We start from the raw sequence: 19,394 nt of genomic DNA on the forward strand, positions 1-19,394 counted from the left end.
ATGCATCTGTTGGTCACAGATACCTTAAAAAAAAGGTAGAGGCGTGGATCAAAAAACCAGTCCGTATCTGGTGTGACCACCATTCGCCTCATGCAGCGCAACATATCTCCTTTGTGTAGAGTTGATCGGGCTGTTTATTGTGGCCTGTGGGATGTTGTCCCACTCCTCTTCACTGGTTGTGCAAAGTTGCTGGATATTGGTGGAAACTGGAACACATTGTCATACGTGTCGATCCAGAGCATCCCAAACATGCTCAACGGGTGACATGTCTGGCAAGTATGCAGGCCATGGAAGAACTGGGACATTTTCAGCTTCTAGGAACCGTGTACAGATCCTTGCGACATGAGGCCGTGCATTATCATGCTGAAACATGGGGTGATGGCGGCAGACGAATGGCACCATTCGTCTGGTATCTCTGTGCATGTAAATTGCCATTGATAAAATGCAATTGTGTTCACTGTCCGTAGCTTATGCATTCCCATACCATAACCCAATCGCCACCATGGGGCACTCTGCACATAACAGCAAACTGCTCGCCCACACAATGCCATACACGTGGTCTGCAGTTGTGAGGCCGGTTGGACTGGGGAGCCAAGTTTTTCCCCACAAAAGGGCTTTATTACAGACAGAAATACTCCTCAGTTTCATCAGCTGTCCGGGTGGCTGGTCTCAGACGAACCTGCAGGTGAAGAAGCCAGATGTGGAGGTCCTGGGCTGGCTTGGTTACACATGGTCTGCGGTTGTGAGGCCGGTTGGATGTACCAAATTCTCTAAAACGACGTAGGAGGCAGCTTACGGTAGAGAAATTAACATTCAATTCTCTGGCAACAGCTCTGGTTGACATTTCTGCATTCAGCATGCTAATTGCACGCTCCCTCAAAACTAGAGACAACTGTGGCATTGTGTTGTGTGACAAAACTGAACACTTTAGAGTGGCCTTTATTGTCCCCAGTACAAGGTGCACCTGTGTAATGATCATGCTGTTTAATCAGCTTCTTGATATGCCACACCTGTCAGGTGGCTCGATTATCTTGACAAATGAGAAATGCTCAGTAACAGGGATGTAAATACATTAGTGGCCAAAATTTGAGCAAAATAAGCTTTTGTGCATATGGAACATTTCTTGGATCTTTTATTTTAGCTCATGAAACATGGAATCAACACTTTACATTACGTTTATATTTTTTGTTCAGTGTATATCTCTTGCAATGCTCAAAATGACAGTAGATGTCTTGTTACCTAGAGCTGCTATTGAGTTACATGCCATTTGTTCTACTTTTTTGCCATTGTGCTCTGGGGTTACATTGTGCAACCTGAGACCGGGAGATGCAAGATAACACACCTGCAGACAATATTAACTGGAATGACAAACCTGTTGACTCTGGTTCCTGCAGCAATTTTTTAAACTCGAACTTGTAATGTATAAGGTATCTGTTATGGTCTAGAAAGACATATCTAAATAGATGGTAAAATAATTTTTATTTTGACAGTTTGGCTCGAGAGTAAAAAACAAGTGTTGATAAAAAAAGTCACCTTGTCAGAGAGTGATTTACACGGTTATCAAAACATCACGTACGCCTCCACGAAACACAGCCCTTATTTTGAAGTGTTTCTAAACTCCTCTATAGGAAAAACGATTAGAACCATTTCCCTGTTTAACCGCTAGATTTAATGGGTATTGGCTCATACAGTGGTACTTTATAGGCTACCTTGAAAATCAGACATTTCCTCTTCAAGGCTATTTGGTCCTTGAACAGTCCTTGAAGTTATGGTAGCCCGATTTAGAAGTTATAATGCTCCAATATATGGAATTATTCTGTTATTTCATTTCTATTCCATTTTTATGAGAGATGTAACCGCTTTCGTTTGTTTTCCTGCCTTTTCAATTGACAGGGGTTGCGCTGATTTGTTGCGATAAAACCATGGTTTTCCATTCAAAGCGTTCCATTACAAAGGGAACCCGTTTTTTCCTCGATTTCATGTTTTAAAACATGATACAATAACTCCCTGAAATAACTCTTCATCTCAAATGGCGAGACTGACAGTACCACATTGACAGACTTTATTAGGGAGTTAACACTATTTATAATAAGGGTTAAATGGAGGAAATCAGACCTCTGAAATTCAAATGGATGGCTATATAATCTAACCCCCAACCCAAATAAGTGACCCTTCCCTATAACCAAAACAATAATGAAAACAAAGTGGATAGCTGAGAACACTACTGTCTACCCTTTAGACAGAACCTTATATATGCAGTTTTATAAATGGTTCTTCATCCTGTCAGCATTACATGGCAACGCAGCAATTTCGATATTACACACGGCTGTGGGCCAGAAGGTTGTGGTTTCACAGACCACCGTGGACTATCATCGTGTTTGAAGGTCCGAGAATTTTTTTTTGCCTTTCATAAACTTTTCATGCCATGCTACAATTTTACATATTAGTGGAATCTTTAATAGCACACACATTACCGGAATTACAGGCTAAGCATGGACAGAGAGATGGGCCTATGTGTTCATCGTATCATATTTCTCCAATGCCAAATCAGTTTGTCTTGTTCGCAATGAAACTGACACTGTTTGCAAATAATTAAAATCAGAGACCTCATTAGGAATCTGAGCATGGCACTTTCAAAAGTTAGGCCTACCTTTCCACCCCAGACAGAGTAGGCCTACCTTTCCACCCCAGACAGAGTAGGCCTACCTTTCCACCCCAGACAGAGTAGGCCTACCTTTCCACCCCAGACAGAGTAGGCGTACCTTTCCACCCCAGACAGAGTAGGCCTACAGACACAGGAAACTTTACACTTTAACTGCTGGCTACTCTTCTAATCTTCTTCACAAGTATTTCCCTAAAAGCTGTCTGTGTATAAACATCTTGTATTATACATAAAGTGAACATCTTAAGGATTAGCCCCTTTTTTTCAATTTGCCGCCTAAAACGACAAACCCAAATCTAACTGCCTGTAGCTCTGGCCCTGAAGCAAGGTATGCATATTCTTGGTACCATTTCAAAAGAAACACTTTGCAGTTTATGGAAATGTGAAATGAATATTGTAGAATATAACACAATAGATCTGGAAAAATATCATTTAAAAAAAAACAACTTTATTTTGTATTTTTTGTACCATCATCTTTGAAATGCAAGAGAAAAAACACATGTAATATTCCAGCCCAGGTGCAATTTATATTTTGGCCACTAGATGGCATCATTGTATGTGCAAAGTTTTAGACTGTTCAGAATGTTGTATCAAGACTGCCCAAATGTGCCTCATTTGTTTTTTCATCATTTTTCATGGTCAAAATTGTGCACTCTCCTCAAACAATAGCATGGTATTATTTCACTGTAATAGCTACTGTAAATTGAACAGTGCAGTTAGATTTACAAGAATTTAAGCTTTCTGCCAATAGCCAATATGCTTGTGTCCTGGGAAATGTTCTTCTTACTTACAACCTCATGCTAATCACATTAGCCTACGTTAGCTCAACGGATAGTGACAGAATTACATTACTTCCCCAAGCAAAGTAAATGTTTTGTCTCCTCAGTTATATAAGGTTGTAGCTCAGCCTCTGAATTGTCGAAGAAACAAAACAATTATATCCCCATATACTTCGGGGGCACGTTTTTCTCGGGTATGTTATAGCTTGTTTCTAGCATAAAGCATCGCAGAACAAAGCTAAGGGGGTAGTGCCTATGCTTTTGACATTTTCTTTAATAAAAGGTAGGCCTATGGCATACTCTCAATTCGAGTTTTGGTTTTAACTTAACAGCCCTTCACTGACAAGGCAACCAACCAACACGAAGGTAGTCTATTTAAAGAGTGCACGGTGGGTGGAGGAATTGACTGACAAATCTGTGGATATAGCAGCCAATAGCCTAATTTTGTCTGTTAAACAGGTACTCCTACCTCTTATATAGGAAGAAATAGGCTCCAACACAAAGCCCTCTTGTTGGTTGAAATGAATTAATTTCCAATTATGCCTTCTCGAATTTGCCTAGGCTCGTCTGCCTAGGCTATACTGTAATGAAATTATGCGCGCATCATTGGCTTTCCTGTCAGATCTTGGTCACGTTTTGAACCAAATAATTGATTAAAACACTGTTTTTCATTGAAGGTCAACAGTAGCCTCAGTAGCATGGTGTAGCACCGTAGTGTAGCCGGAGGACATCTAGCTTCTGTCCTTCTCTGGGTACATTGACTTCAATACAAAAACCTGCAGAGATCATCCGTTCACCTACTCTGCATCTCACAAAGACACAGCGGTTGGAACCAAACATTTCTAATTTGGACTCATCAGACCAAAGGACAGATTTCCAGCGGTCTAATGACCATGAATGCCTGATTCATGCAGTCTCATCTGAACAGTTGATGTTGAGATGTGTCTGTTACTTGAACTCTTTGAAGCATTTATTTGGGCTGCAATTTCTGAGACTGTTAATAAGTCTAATGAACTTATCCTCTGCAGCAGAGGCAACTCCGGGTCTTCCTTTCCTGTGGCCTTCCTCACGAGAGCTAGTTTCATCATAGTGCTTGATGGTTTTTGTGACTGCACTTGAAGAAACTTTCAAAGTTCTTGACATTTTCCGGATTGACTGACCTTCATGTCTTAAAGAAATGATGTACTGTTTCTCTTTGCTTATTTGAGCGGTTCTTGCCATAATATGTACTTGGTCTTTTACAAAATAGTGCCATCTTCTGTATACCACCCCTACCTTGTCACAACGCAACTGATTGGCTCAAACGCATTAAGGAGGAAATAAATTACACAAACGTATCTTTAACAAGGCACACCTGTTAATTGAAATGCATTCCAGGTGATGACCTCATGAAGCTGGTTGAGAGAATGCCAAGATTGTGCAAAGCTGTCAAGGCCAAAAGGTGGCTACTTTAAAGAATCTCAAATATATTTTGATTTGTGTAACACTTATCTATCATCGTCATAAGGGTTAGGCTTCAGGCTTAGGCTACATTACTTATCAACAGCAGCAGGCTTAGCTATTATTTTTAGGAAACATATGACATTTCACAGATAAACAGACACCTAATGAGATACCTAGCTATTTAGTTATCTAGCTCATTATAGCTATTGGGATCATAGCTAGCTACATTTTACTGGTAAAATAGAGCAATCCTACAGCAGCATTCTCTGGCTGGCTAGCTACATATCGAATCACTAGCCAGTTCGTTTTAGCCCAATGACAAATGCTCTTCAATTTTATGTTGTACAACTTTCAAAGAAAACATTAACATAAAGACAAGAGAAGAGCTAAATCAAGCAGGCTAGCTAGCTAACTACCTTGTCTCATTTTGGCTAATTGTCTATTTTGCTTGTTATCAAAAGTTAATTTCACAGACTAAATACTTCAAACCAATTTCTGTGTTCTATTCATATGCGGTTCTAATAACCAATTTCTATGTTCTTGCAAGTGGCTGACTGTACAAATCACACCTATCAGGAGCTGCAATTTGGCAGGACGCCCAGATGTTGTTTTGAGAACAAACGACCGTGTTTTGAGAACAATCAAAAGATCTCAGTTTCAAGGTCTCAGCTTAGAAAGGAGAAGCCGTGAGGTGTTGGTCTGTCACATGTTATGAAACGACACGGTAATGATACATTAATTATGCTAAATCATGCAAACACAACTTCTGTGTATAACCGTATATAAGACAACTGCCGGGACTGTCCCAGGGGAGCTTCTGACAGGTGTGTACTATGGTGCATTGAGTTGGTTGGAACCTTTCCAGAAACGCTGACAATAAACAATGATTAATTTAAGATTGACTTTGAGTGTCCCCGTGTAAGAATTTTCCACAACATTAAGGGTGGCAGGGTAGGCTAGTGGTTAGAGCATTGAACTAGTAACCAGAAAGGTCGGAAGTTCAAATCCCAAATATGTCGGTCTGCCCCTGAACAGGTAGTTAATCCACTGTTCCTAGGCTGCCATTGAAAATAAGAATTTGTTCTTAACTGACATGCCTAGTAAAATTACAATTCCCAACATTTCAGGGCCAGTAGAGGTGAGGTGGCACCATTCACTTTCAGTCCCTTCACCAAAACTCACAATTTGCTTAATCCTGCCAATGACGTATTGGCATCAGTCTTTACTATGACAACTCAAGATGGCACGACCCAAACCACTAAAAAACATTTCCTAAAAATAGCGATGTTTCTATGTTAAATGCACATGTTTAGGGGATTGAATGCATCTCTTTGCTTAGCTTTAGTTCCTAGTCTTTCCATTCCACTTTTCAGTAACATTCTGTCTTATGTAACCATACCAAACATAATATCATACTAATTTGAGGGTTCCGGATGTACTTTTACTATATTACGTCTAGTCTATGAGCACAGGCTGAGTGATGTCTTGCTTGAGGTAATGTTAAAGTTAGCTTAAAGGTTTGAGTTAGCTAACTAGCTTCACTTACTGTATTTATGTCGACGTAAGACATGACCAGTACAATATTGCTCAATTAATATTGCAATGTTGTTTTTTACAGCAGTCGTTTTGGCTACAGGAGCAATGGAGAAAACGTGACTAAGACTTCTGCTTCAAAGGTCCACTTTGTGCTAGGCTGAAGATATTCTACTTTCAACCTCTGTAATGTTTTCAGCATTGACATTTACATAATTATGGTGGCATATACAGTACCCACGGATTCACAAAGAATATCACAAAAAATGTATCATGAGTTTATCCCATCATATAACCCAGAATATAAGATTGCCTTCAAGAGACGGAAGTCTGACATGTCTTTAATTAAACTTGTCTGAGTATGACTTCTCCTCTACTTTAGGAAACACAATGATTTCTCTGTATAAACAAAAACTTTTAAATAAACATACCAACCCCCCCTGACCTGGGAAGTCCTATAAGGAAACTTCTGACCTGGAAAACTACTAACCATAATCTAAAGCGGACCCTAACCTTAACCAAGCCCTTAAACGTGACACTAACCTTAATCCTAACACTCATTTTAACACATTTTTAAACTAAATACCATTTTGCAGGTCAGGAGTATCCGTATAGTCCCCCCCGTCCCGTCCCGTCCCCGGTCCCGGACCTTGGACCAGATCCTGATGCTGATGCTGCTTTGGTGTTTGTAGATCCGACTCACAATACCATATGTATGCACTATGGCCAACACAGAAGGGATACAGCGAAAAGGGTCTTTCAGAGCTGGCGTTATTCAAGGACTACAGAAAGGAAATGCTTCAAATTCAGTTATTGAGTTCCTCAGCCCTAGTAAAGAACACACTTTCATCTTCAAATTCAGTTAACGAATTTGAGTTTATTATCAGCACTAGCAAAGAACACACTTTCATCTTCGAATTCAGTTAAATCAACACACTTTCATTGATAACTACAGTTCAGCAAACTATTTTTTTCGGACACGTGATCACGTTCAGTGCCAGAACGACACAATCCCATGATCATGAAACTTTGTTAAAAACGCACACCTTCATCGCTGTCTCTATTTGTCTAAAAACTGAAGTGGTGCATAATCTTGTGTGTCATCCCCCAGATGCTTCTTCAGAAATGGCACAACTTTAAAAAGGTTGATGTGGAAATCTCTGGAGTCATCGTCAGACTCCTGTTGGACGTCGTTGTTACCATCAGGGCACAGATTTCTGGAGCCCCAGCTGATCAATCCAACCTTTGAAGAATGGAAGCGGTGTCAGTACTAATTCATGTACATCAACTGTAGATTACAGGAGACACCAGAGGTTTACAAATACATTTTGCATAAATTAACATGTGAAATCCCATGTACACAAAAGGATAGAGCAAAAAGTACGAGGCAAATGCACAGAAAGTTGCCACTTTCTTACTGCTCGCCTCTGTAGGTGGTGTCTAGTGCCGATGTATCTGCTGTAAATAAGTGTCTCTAACCTGGATTGTGCGATAATCATCATAGTTCTTAAACAGAGCACCACCGGAGTCACCTGTGTACACACACACACACACACACACACACACACACACACACACACACACACACACACACACACACACACACACACACACACACACACACACACACACACACACACACACACACACACACACACACACACACACACACACACACACACACAAGTGGTAACGTAAGACGAAGTAATGGGAACCTTTTCTTTTAGAAAATTACAACACTACTGTTTTAAAACTAGAGATTTTCTCAATCAATTGATTTTAAAAATATTTTTTACAAACTTAGACAGTGAGTGCATCACACAATGTTCCATTATGTATTAAACATACCTTTGCAGGCAACATGATCTCTAGTAGGTTGACGACCACCCGAGCACAGGAAGTTTTCAGTGACAACATCCTTCAGATTATCTGACGTTATGCCATCTACCTTAGTAGCCAATTCAATACAATTCGCCCTCTGCACGAGAGAGAAAAATGAGAGAGAGAGGGACACATACACTGCCGTTCAAGAGTTTGGGGTCACAGAGATGTCCTTGTTTTTTAAAGAAAAAATAATAATAATTTCAACGTGCCGTTGGAACACAGGAGTGATGGTTGCTGATAATGGGCCTCTGTACGCCTATGTAGATATTCCATTGAAAAATCAGCCGTTTCCAGCTACAATAGTCATTTACAACATTAACAATGTTTATACTGTATTTATACTGTAATTTTGTGTTATTTTAATGGACCAAAAATGTGCTTTTCTTCCAAAAACAGGAAGATTTCTAAGTGACACGTTGGTGGGTCTGTCTGTGTGGTCAGACATCATACAAGCACTCACCTGATCCAGGAGCTTAAGTTTGGCATCGCTCCGCTGATCATAATTGTTTTCCCTGTCCTTATCATGTGACATGAAACTGACTTCTTCAAATTGATTTTTTAACAAGAGCTCTTCTGCAAGGAGAGAAATACATGAGACGAGGTAACATACGGAGCCTAATTGAACCTTCTGTATCAGGCTGTGTGCATCTCGATGGATAGGCTGTGTGCATCTCAATGGATAGGCTGTGTGCATCTCGATGGATAGGCTGTGTGCATCTCGATGGATAGGCTGTGTGCTGTAATTGCACCTTGTTGCTTGCAAGTGATTTCCTCTCCCGACAATCTTAAAGCACCACTTGTTTCCTTGGTGCAAGGTATGCAAATCGGTCTGAGGAAGACAGTAAAGTAAGAATCCATGAAAGAAACTGTGTTTCACACGTTACTCCAAACAGCTGGATTACTTAGATTAAAAAGATACATTTTTAAAAAACGTAATCACTGTGTTCATTCTTGTTCCTTCTGCATCATAACACATAGAGGTCAAATGATTGTCTCCCTTGGTAAAGATGAGCAAAAAAATACTATAAAATAAATGATACCAATTCTGAGCTATATTGTCTGCAATTTGTGTGAACATCATAGTATTTTCTACTAATACATTTGCTCAGAGAAATAGATTTTGTTCAACAAGTAAATCTCAAAAAGATAACCAAGTTGGTCTAAGATCCCTCCCAATGTACCCCCAACCTCATTAAAAATTTTATAAAAAGGCCCTGTGTCGTTATCCTCACAAGAGGAGGGTGCTGGAGTATTGTAAACAGGGGTGCCAATAATTTATACCCCCATCGATTAAAAAACAAACAAACACATATATTACTTATTTTCCAACAAAATCTCTTTCTCTGAGCAATTGTTTTAGTAAAAAATAATTTCCCAATGTATTTTAGCATGCAATATAGCTCAGTATTTGTAGGATTTATTTCATAGTCTTTTTTGCTCGTCTTTATCAAGGGTGCCAATCATTCTTGCACCTGACCGTATGTGTCTTACCTTACGTTGATAGAGATATCCACATCATTCTTCAGTTTGATGAGAGCTATGTCATAATCATAGAACTCCTTTACCCCGTCTTTCTCTTTGGCTTTGATATCATAATTGGGGTGTAATATTAGGCGTGATCCTTTTAGAACTGTTAGGGGACAGGACCGGAGTATAAATTAGCAAACCTATTTCCTAGAATAGCACCAGTTGTGGCATCCTGACATATATTCTGGCAATGACGATAAACACATGAAAAAAAAAACAAGTTGTACTAGTTAAAAAAAAAAACTTTGGGTGTAAGTGGAAATGTTTTTGGAGGAGTGGCTGGTTGCACCTGTATTTTTGCCAATCGTAATCTTGATTTTATCTGCTGTGTCTGTGAACTTGAAGCAGTGAGCAGCAGTCAAGATGAAGCGGGGAGTGACCAGAGACCCCATGCATTTACCATAGCTTCCATCCTCATGCTGACGGGATCAGGAGAGAGAGGTTGAACATAAATACTGTCAATGACAACATGCAAGCATTTGCATCAATATCTACTTAAAAAGGTCAACAATATGTCAATCTTGGTGTGCACTGGGATGGGACAGGATACAGTCTGGGAGGTTTTATCAGCCATAATGTTGTTTATCACTCTCCCAAAGCACAAACAACCTGAGAAATTGCATTGCAGAAACACACCACGAGTGATGATTGAATTCCAGCCTAAAATGAAAGGCGAGATCTGCTTGCTAGCTATCCAATTCATTTCTAATTGGAATTCAAACTAATTTAGTACAGCTGTCATGTATTGCATTGGTAATGATACCTTAACACAGTGCACTGCACACCAAATCAAATATGATCATGAAGAAAGGCCACTGGTGCATTGATGAATAATCAAGCATTACAAATAGTTTCCATTTAGAAAAACGAGGCATGAGTAATTACCGGGATGCCAATCCTTGCCAACCAGGGGTATCTTATACGTATGGTGTCTGCGGTGTCATGATCGTAGTTTCTATGGAGCCCGCATAGACCCACAACCTTGCTCTCATCTACATAGAGGAGAGAGGTGGCTCAACACACTGACACAAAGACACTCAAATATAGCACTCTCTGAGGGAACAAAGTCCATGTAGAGACACACTGACATATTTGCTGGTCAAATTCGAAGGACTCACCAATTATTTTATCAAAGGTTTCTTCCAATTCTGTACCATCCTTTAGTTTAAAGTAGTGGTCCTCATTATCCCGTTTTGTCACAAGTGGCTGGATATCTTCATCAAAGATTTCACTTCCAACACCAAAAACATAGATATCTAAAAAAAAAATAAAGTACCCAAAACATTAGGCATTAGATGAATCAAGAACATTCACATACTTAGGTAATAGACCTAGGAGTTCTGGTTCTGTTGGCATATTGAAACGTGTGGCTTTCTTTTGCAAAATAACTATGAATTAAGATTGCCATGCACGCAGAATAAATATCAGCCCACAGAGAGAAGCAATGAGATTGAACTTCACTCAACTTTCTAAAGCAGTGGTCACCAACCGGTCGTCGCAATCGACTGGTTGATCTCCAAGGCATTCTTGGTTGGTCACCAAACATTTGAGTAAAACAAACAACGATAAAGCCTTGTGTTCCTATTTGTTTAAAAAAAAAATCTCAGGCTGTTGGTGGTAGGTGCACCCGATTCAGCTGCACTGTATTCTGGGTAGGTGCCATTTTGAACTATTTCATGTGTCTGAAGGTACAAAATCTGCTGGCCATCAAATGCACTATAGTCCTACAGCTGGCCAATCGGATGGCTCAGATTACAATGCCTGCAGTACAGTAAAGTAGCAGGCACAAAAGAAAGCTATAGCAAAGTTGACAATGTGAGATCTCAAAATGTTTAAAACCAAGACTAGAGAGAGAGACTGTCAACGAATACAGCAAAGAGATGCTGTTTTTAATAAGTGAGTTCATGTTTAAGTTCTTACTAGGCACTGTCAACACTTTTTATTCAACACTTATATAAATACATAAAATGTTCATTCTTCCTATTTCCACTCGGCGCTACAACAAGCACTGCAGCAGTAAGGAATGAGAAGGATAGTGTATCTATAAGCTTACGTTGTTGCTATTATTAGCGCCTTGGGTATTTCTTAGTATAGAGGTTAATGTCACTTTCTCTGTTCATAGGAGCAACATGAATTTGCACTGAGGCAGAAATAATGCAGTGCCACTCGAGTTTCTGCATCCGCTGGAGGACGGTGTCCCTTTTTGGTCAGTAGAGGAAAGGGAGAGAAGAGGGATGTTGAGAGGCTTTTTGGTCAGTGGAGGAAAGGGAGAGAAGAGGGATGTTGAGAGGCTTTTTGGTCAGTGGAGGAAAGGGAGAGAAGTGGGATGTTGAGAGGCTTTTTGGTCAGTGGAGGAAAGGGAGAGAAGAGGGATGTTGATGTTGTGGAGGAAAGGGAGAGAAGAGGGATGTTGAGAGGCTTTTTGGTCAGTGGAGGAAAGGGAGAGAAGAGGGATGTTGAGAGGCTTTTTGGTCAGTGGAGGAAAGGGAGAGAAGAGGGATGTTGAGAGGCTTTTTGGTCAGTGGAGGAAAGGGAGAGAAGAGGGATGTTGAGAGGCTTTTTGGTCAGTGGAGGAAAGGGAGAGAAGAGGGATGTTGAGAGGCGGACCCTCAGTCTGCTGCTCTCTCCCTCCACTGAGACTGACTGTCAGATGGAGGCACCATCAACCCAGAAAAATACAAATAAAAAGCTAATTATTTAAATGTAAGCTCACTCACCTGTGCCTCACAAGTAATACAACAACGTATCTATTACCGGTGTGATCAAATAGCCTGCCTCAAATGTTTAAATCTAAAAAATAAAAAAAAGGAATGGTGCTGGAATAGCGGAGGCAGTGCTCCTGTCGTCTTTGTGCTGCCTTGCTGCAACTCCATGGTTCTAAATCAGTCGTTATTTATTTAGTAAACTGTCGAAAACATGAACTTGCTTGACCATGCTGCAATATTTGCTTTGTGGACTTCACCGGACAGATGTTGATGAAACAAACGTACGTGCAGTTGAAATTATTCCGCCACTGTGTGACAGTTGTCTTTTTCTTGTCACGGTCTTATTGTATAACACGGTGGTGTATATGAACGAAGAGGTTCTAGAGCAATTACACAACATATGTTGTAATATGGCTTTTTTTACTTGAAAGAATTTGGAAATGCTGTTAACCGTGTTAGAGCGTTCTCAAGAAACCCTCTTTTCAGACCAGGTAGCTACTACTCTTTCTAAAGTCAAGACAGAGCAGAATTTGCCATCCATTGAGTAAGACTCGACCATTTCTTCCATTGTAATCGTCCCAGTCGTTTACCGGCCAACAAGCTATGCAGTAATGATCAATCAACTGATAAAGCAACTATTAAATCTGAAACAGGGGAATTACTATAAGATTGCTCCAAGATTCTCTCACTTCTATAAAGAACTGTACACTTCTGATTGTAAATCTACACCAAGCCAGACTAAGTCCTTTCTAAAAAAGGAAGCCACCTCGCCGGGAGCCCAAATCTCTCTCAATGAACTCCAAAAGGCATTGGATAGCATGAATAAAGGCACATTTCCTGAACGGGATGGTATTCCTCCTTAGGTCTATTTAACATTTTGGAATCAATTAGGCCCACCCCCCCTTCATACACACGTTTATTTTTCTTCTACAAAACGAAATAATAAGTTGGTCCCCAAACAAAGAAATTTTTATAGTTGAGATGGTAACCGGCTCGAATGGATTTGAATATTGTACAGTGCCACAAACCATTGATGTATGGATCATCCTTCTCGAGCCAACTGTTGTGTGCATGATGTAGACCTGGGTCAGTCTATAGTTAGAAAGACAACCTGTATACAGGGAATGAATAGTTAAGACTAGAAGGTCAAGTTGTCGTTGAATGCGGTTCTGTCCTTCGGCTGTTCTCGTCTATTAATGTTCTCTATTAATGTCATGCTTCACACTTTGTGTGGACCCCCAGGAAGAGTAGCTGCTGCTTTAGGAACAGCTAATGGGGGGATCCTAATAAAATACCAATGTCATGACAACACAAATGACTTTGACCTCACCAAGATATTGATCCCTTTCTTCCTTTTGATTCATGTAGACCATTTCCCTGACTTTGGCCACTGTGTCATCGGGCCTACCCCCCATGTTGAAAGCACCTGCAAGAAAAGACAGTCAATAGATTATTACTGAGCTGACCAAACGCTGAACAGAAGCTTTAAAAAAAAAGGATTCAAAAAAAGCTGCAATCAATAATGCAAGTCAAATACTTTCCAAACAAATACTATACATAGACAAGTAGTACTACAGTACAGTACCATCTGTGAAAAATATGAGGACGTGGTGGACCTCTTTGAATAAAGTTTCATTCCGTTGTTTTTGGATAGCCATGCGTTCCAGGATGGTTTTAAAAGCAAGGTTGAGATTGGTCCCAACATTTTGTCTGTCTGTGAAAAAGTACACGCACGCACACACACACACACACACACACACACACACACACACACACACACACACACACACACACACACACACACACACACACACACACACACACACACACACACACACACACACACACACACACACACACACACACACACACACACACACTATTTGTCAAGTTTATGGATAAATGGTTGAGTGTATAGTTCAGGCAATGATGATGATGTAAATACATGCAAGGTCAATCTTTGCGCACCTCCATAATTAAAGTTGTCCAAGTCAGCCAAGACTTCTTCAAGTGTTTTTCTTTTTTCTCCCAAAAAATCTAATATGTTGACAACTTCGAATACGTCAGATGCGAAGAAAAGGATTTCGTAATTTGGGCTGACTGCGAAGGAGCTGACCTGTGAAAGCACAAGGTGCAGGACAGAATTACATTTAGACGTGTGTCAAAGAATGTGAGTGGAAAACTGTGGTGAACAATAACTGAAGGCATAGTGTCAGTCATTTTTGTGTTATGTGCCTACATTAAGGGTTAAGAAGACATGCTCTGGAACTTTTGTGAATACTGAGTATGATTTAAACCTCCCACTTTGGGCTGGATGTGTCAATGTGTAGTTCATAAATACATCATCTATGAGCAGAATTACTGTTTCACCTCAAATTCGCCACAAAATAACTGTTTTTCTGGAAGCTGTGCTGTGCCATTTTGCCTACATTTTCCTCACATGGGCCAGCACAATTCGAGTTCAAACAATAAGCCAAGACTCTTCCTAGAGCTGGCCGCCTTGCCAAACTGAGCTGAACAAGAACCCAAATGGTCACTCTGACAGAGCTCCAGTGTCACGTTCGTGAGGAGAGACGGACCAAGGTGCAGCGAATGTTTTGTTCAAAACAAAACAATAAATCAAATAAACTAACAGCGAAACGTGAATACGTGGTGCACGTGCACAAAACACAAAATAATATCCCACAAAACAGGTGAGAACAGGGAACCCTTAAGTATGATCCCCAATTAGAGACAACGATAATCAGCTGCCTCTAATTGGAAACCATACTCAATCCCAAAACATAGAAACAAAATGACTAGAACACCCCCCTAGTCACGCTCTGAACTAAACACCATAGAACCAAGGGCTCTCTATGGTCAGGGCGTGACATCATGAGGTCCTCTGTGGAGATGGGAGAACCTTCCAGAAGGACAACCACTAATCAGGCCTTTATCGTAGAGTGGCCAGACGAAAGCCACTCCTCAGTAACAGACACCTAAAGGTTGCTTGGAGTTTGACAAAAGGCACCTAAAGGCTCTCAGACCATGAGAAACAAGATTCTCTGATCTGATGAAACCAAGATTGAACCCTTTGGCCTGAATGCCAAGTGTCACGTCTGGAAGAAACCTGGCACCATCCCTATGGTGAAGCATGGTGGTGGCAGCATCATGCTGTGGGATGTTTTTCAGTTGCAGGGACTGGGAGACTAGTCAGGATTGAGGGAAAGATGAACAGAGCAAAGTATAGAGAGATCCTTAGTGAAAACCTGCTCCAGAGTGCTCAGGACCTCAGACTGGGGCGAAGGTTTACCTTCCAACAGGACAACAACCCAAAGCACACAGCCAACGCAGGAGTCTCTGAATGTCCTGGAGTGGCCCAGACAAAGCCGGGACTTGAACCCGATCCAACACCTCTGGGGAGACCTGAAAATGGCTGTGCAGCGACATTCCCCATCCAACCTGACAGAGCTTGAGAGGATGTGCAGAGACGAATGGGAGAACCACTCCAAGTTTGTGGCGTCAGGTGTGCCAAGCTTGTAGTGTCATACCCAAGAAGACTCAAGGATGTAATCACTGCCAACTGTGCTTCAACATAGTACTGAGTAAAGGGTCTGAATACCTATGTAAATGTGATATTTCAGATTTGATTTTTAATAGATTTACAAAAATGTAAAGAGAAAAAGAGAGAAAGCAATGACACGGTGCACATATCTGCACAGATGTGACGTATTACGCATTTTTCGGGGACCACTTTTGGCTTGTGAGAGCTACTTTCAGAACCACTGGCTAAAAAGTATACAAAAGTATTGGTTCCCCCCCCCCCCTTTTAACTCATAGTGAGCGTTGCAACTGAGGACAGAACATTTTTACACGCTATGCACTTCAGCAGTCAGCGGTCCGGTTCTGTGAGCTTGTATTGCCTACCACTTGAGCTGTTGTTGCTCCTAGACATTTCCACTTCACAATAACAGCACTTACAGTTGAACGGGGCAGCTCTAGCAGGACAGAAATTTGACGAACTGACTTGTTGGAAAGGTGGGCATACCTATGACAGTGCCACGTTGAAATTCATTGAGCTCTTCAGTAAGGCCCTTCTACTGCCAATGATTGTCTATGGAGATTGCATGGCTGTGTGCTCGATGTTATACACCTGTCAGCAACAAGTGATGGCTGAAATAGCCAAATGCATTTATATATAGTTGTACCTTGTGAGTACCTGTGAACATACCTTTGTGATAAGTTTCTTGACAGCATTTCTTGCTTTGTTAAACTGATCCTCCTCAATGCTGTCAGAGATGTCCATAGCAATGTATATGTTTAGCTTTCCAGCTTTATCGATCGTGATCTTCTTTCCTTCCTGATCTGTGTCATCTGAAAGGCAGCAGCAGGATATCTTAGTTTGACAATCCCCGGTGGAAGAGGATGTGTGTGAGGAATGGTGCCGCAAGGAAAATACGTGAAAGGTTTGGCAAACATGTCACACACTTATGGTGATATTGACAACAGAATAAAGACTTGATAAACATCACATATTGGTTGTGACGGAGAGACCTACCGATGGGCGCTGCCAACTGAAGGCTCTCTCTGATTGCACTGCCGAATGCCTCCGTGACCTCCAGTGCAGTGTCATACGTGTGCTTGTCTGCAACCAGAACAAAAGAACCAGACAAACCACAGGGTTAAATCTCTCTTTCTCGCAGTCTATGAAATTGGACTGTACGTGACAATCTTTAGGTATATTTGAGCCGCTTGCAAAGGTGTCATTGTCTAGGGCATCGTCATGGGTCCTTACAGTAACATTTAGGCTCAGTCCCAGTCCATTGGCCATTCTCTAGACATACACGCTCCTTTGACCCCAGCAAATGTAAGCCATCGTCACAGTGGTATGTCACTTTGTCTTCTATGCCAAAACCTGACCCAGACCTCCTAGCACCGGCCGGAATCCCAGGGTCAGCACAACGCTCTCCGCCTCCTGCTGTAAGACAATGTGGGAGAATGTCAGCGGGGAAACAGAGAGGGAGGGTGTGTAGAGAGGCAGAAAGGTCATAGCGGGACGTACTGTGCGTAAGCTGTGAGGCTGAGCGTCATTTCTAACGGGTCAGTGCGACCAACAAAAAAGGGCGCCCTAAGGAGGAAGAGAGATGATACAGTTTGTTACTCACAGTCATGTCTGCAAATGGGTGTTCCCCCACTCCACTTCCCATTGGGTTGGCACACACGGGAGGATGAGCCACGTAATGTGTATCCAGTGTAGCACTCATATGTGGTCTCATTGTTGACAAAATATTGCATTTGTAAAGGAAAGACATAACCACTTTCCAAAACCAAGGGGTTTGGGCATTCAACCACTAAAGGGGGAAAAATATGGAGGAAGCAGTGTTTAAGTAGGGTTTAGCTTATTTCAAATATTGTTTTTATTAAAAATACCAGTACAAAGAATTGTTACTCACTCCTGCACTTTTGTACAGGCCTTTTATGGGGAGTTGGTGACCAAGTTCCACTTTTCTGACACAAGCGAGTTAAAGCTGGATAGGGATAGTACCCTTCTGGACAGTGGTATATCAGCATACTCCCATACTCAAGCTTCTTGGTAAGAGTGTAATGACCTCCTTCCATGCCCACATCCTCCTCTTCACAGAAGACTTCACACAGAACACTGACACCTGTGAGGTCAGTGCAGTAAGATGTTCATGTATTTTACACATAGGAATGACTGGGCCCAGGTTGGGAAACTGGCTACAATACCAGAAAACGTCAGAGTTTTGTCAAATCAAAATTCTTCATAGTATACAGAAGCCTAATGGATGAGGTTCAAGGTCAAAGCTGAAGATGTGTGTGTGTGTGTGTGTGTGTGTGTGTGTGTGTGTGTGTGTGTGTGTGTGTGTGTGTGTGTGTGTGTGTGTGTGTGTGTGTGTGTGTGTGTGTGTGTGTGTGTGTGTGTGTGTGTGTGTGTGTGTGTGTGTGTGTAAGTATTTGGATTATAATACCCCAATAATCATTGATGTTGTTCATTATGACATCCAATCATTTTTGATATAATCACCCCAAACGTAAAATCCCACTTTGAATATTACCCAGTCAAAACATATTGGAGGGTAAATTTCGATCAAATACAACACGTGGTTAAAAAAAATCCCTCTTGAATATATTCATTTTGAGTACATGTATTTCCTTTTTCCAGCCCCCTGTTATATCATCCAGAATACAGGACAATTTGGAAAAATGTGCAACAAACGTTTCGAAAAGGTAACTGAAGACAACCGCAGTTTGAACGTAAGAGCCATGTCAGGGCACTTACCCATATAAAGAGGACATATCAGCAGCGCTGCACACAAACTCCAGCAATCAGAAAGAATCATGGTGAATCACAGGTCCAAAAGTAATACAATCTGCAAAAGGGTGTGTATTTATACACAGATGGTAGGAAGGATAAGGGGGAAGGCATGACTTTAAAAAAAAAGAAGCACACTGTCACTGGTTAACCTCAAGTCAAATAAAAGATCAGCGACCCACTCAACAAGAGACATACACTCACAAAAAAATGTTTTATATTGAGCCTGCGACTAACTAACACAATTGTCTATTAAATTAAACATTATTTGTATTTTCATAAGAAACTCATCGTCGGGACTGCTTTTCTCACGACAGTGTGCACTCAAGTAAATAAAGCTAGCCTTGGCTCTGGATCTGTGTGTGAGTAATTCCTGTAACGATTTCAGGATTGTTCATTATCTCTAAATTCAGTCCGTCTGAGATACGGTTGAGGAAGTTCTCTCTGGCTAGAGGACAGTCAATAGTTATTATGTTGGAAAGATTGACCAGACTATTGAAGGTTACTGTGGGTTACAGTGTTGCAACAGCCAAGACGGGGAACTGCCT

The 19,394-nt window shown here is 41.1% G+C and overlaps 1 protein-coding gene across 1 annotated transcript; it reads right to left on the bottom strand.

The window, feature by feature from the left end:
* Positions 1-7,274: 7,274 nt before the first annotated feature.
* On the bottom strand, positions 7,275-18,943 carry LOC124006256 (complement factor B-like). The gene is made up of 18 exons (XM_046316155.1): positions 18,814-18,943; positions 17,966-18,178; positions 17,678-17,863; positions 17,308-17,490; positions 17,071-17,157; positions 16,744-16,886; positions 14,502-14,649; positions 14,119-14,247; positions 13,864-13,959; positions 10,947-11,084; positions 10,714-10,820; positions 10,118-10,247; positions 9,793-9,931; positions 9,051-9,130; positions 8,762-8,874; positions 8,266-8,395; positions 7,897-7,949; positions 7,275-7,660 (listed from the first exon to the last, which is right to left on the bottom strand). Exons 1-18 carry the CDS (start codon positions 18,872-18,874, stop codon positions 7,478-7,480), a joined length of 2,319 nt encoding a protein of 772 aa, XP_046172111.1. The 5' UTR covers positions 18,875-18,943; the 3' UTR covers positions 7,275-7,477.
* Positions 18,944-19,394: the final 451 nt, after the last annotated feature.

This window comes from Oncorhynchus gorbuscha, linkage group LG02, assembly GCF_021184085.1.
Source record: "Oncorhynchus gorbuscha isolate QuinsamMale2020 ecotype Even-year linkage group LG02, OgorEven_v1.0, whole genome shotgun sequence".
NCBI lineage: Eukaryota > Metazoa > Chordata > Actinopteri > Salmoniformes > Salmonidae > Oncorhynchus > Oncorhynchus gorbuscha.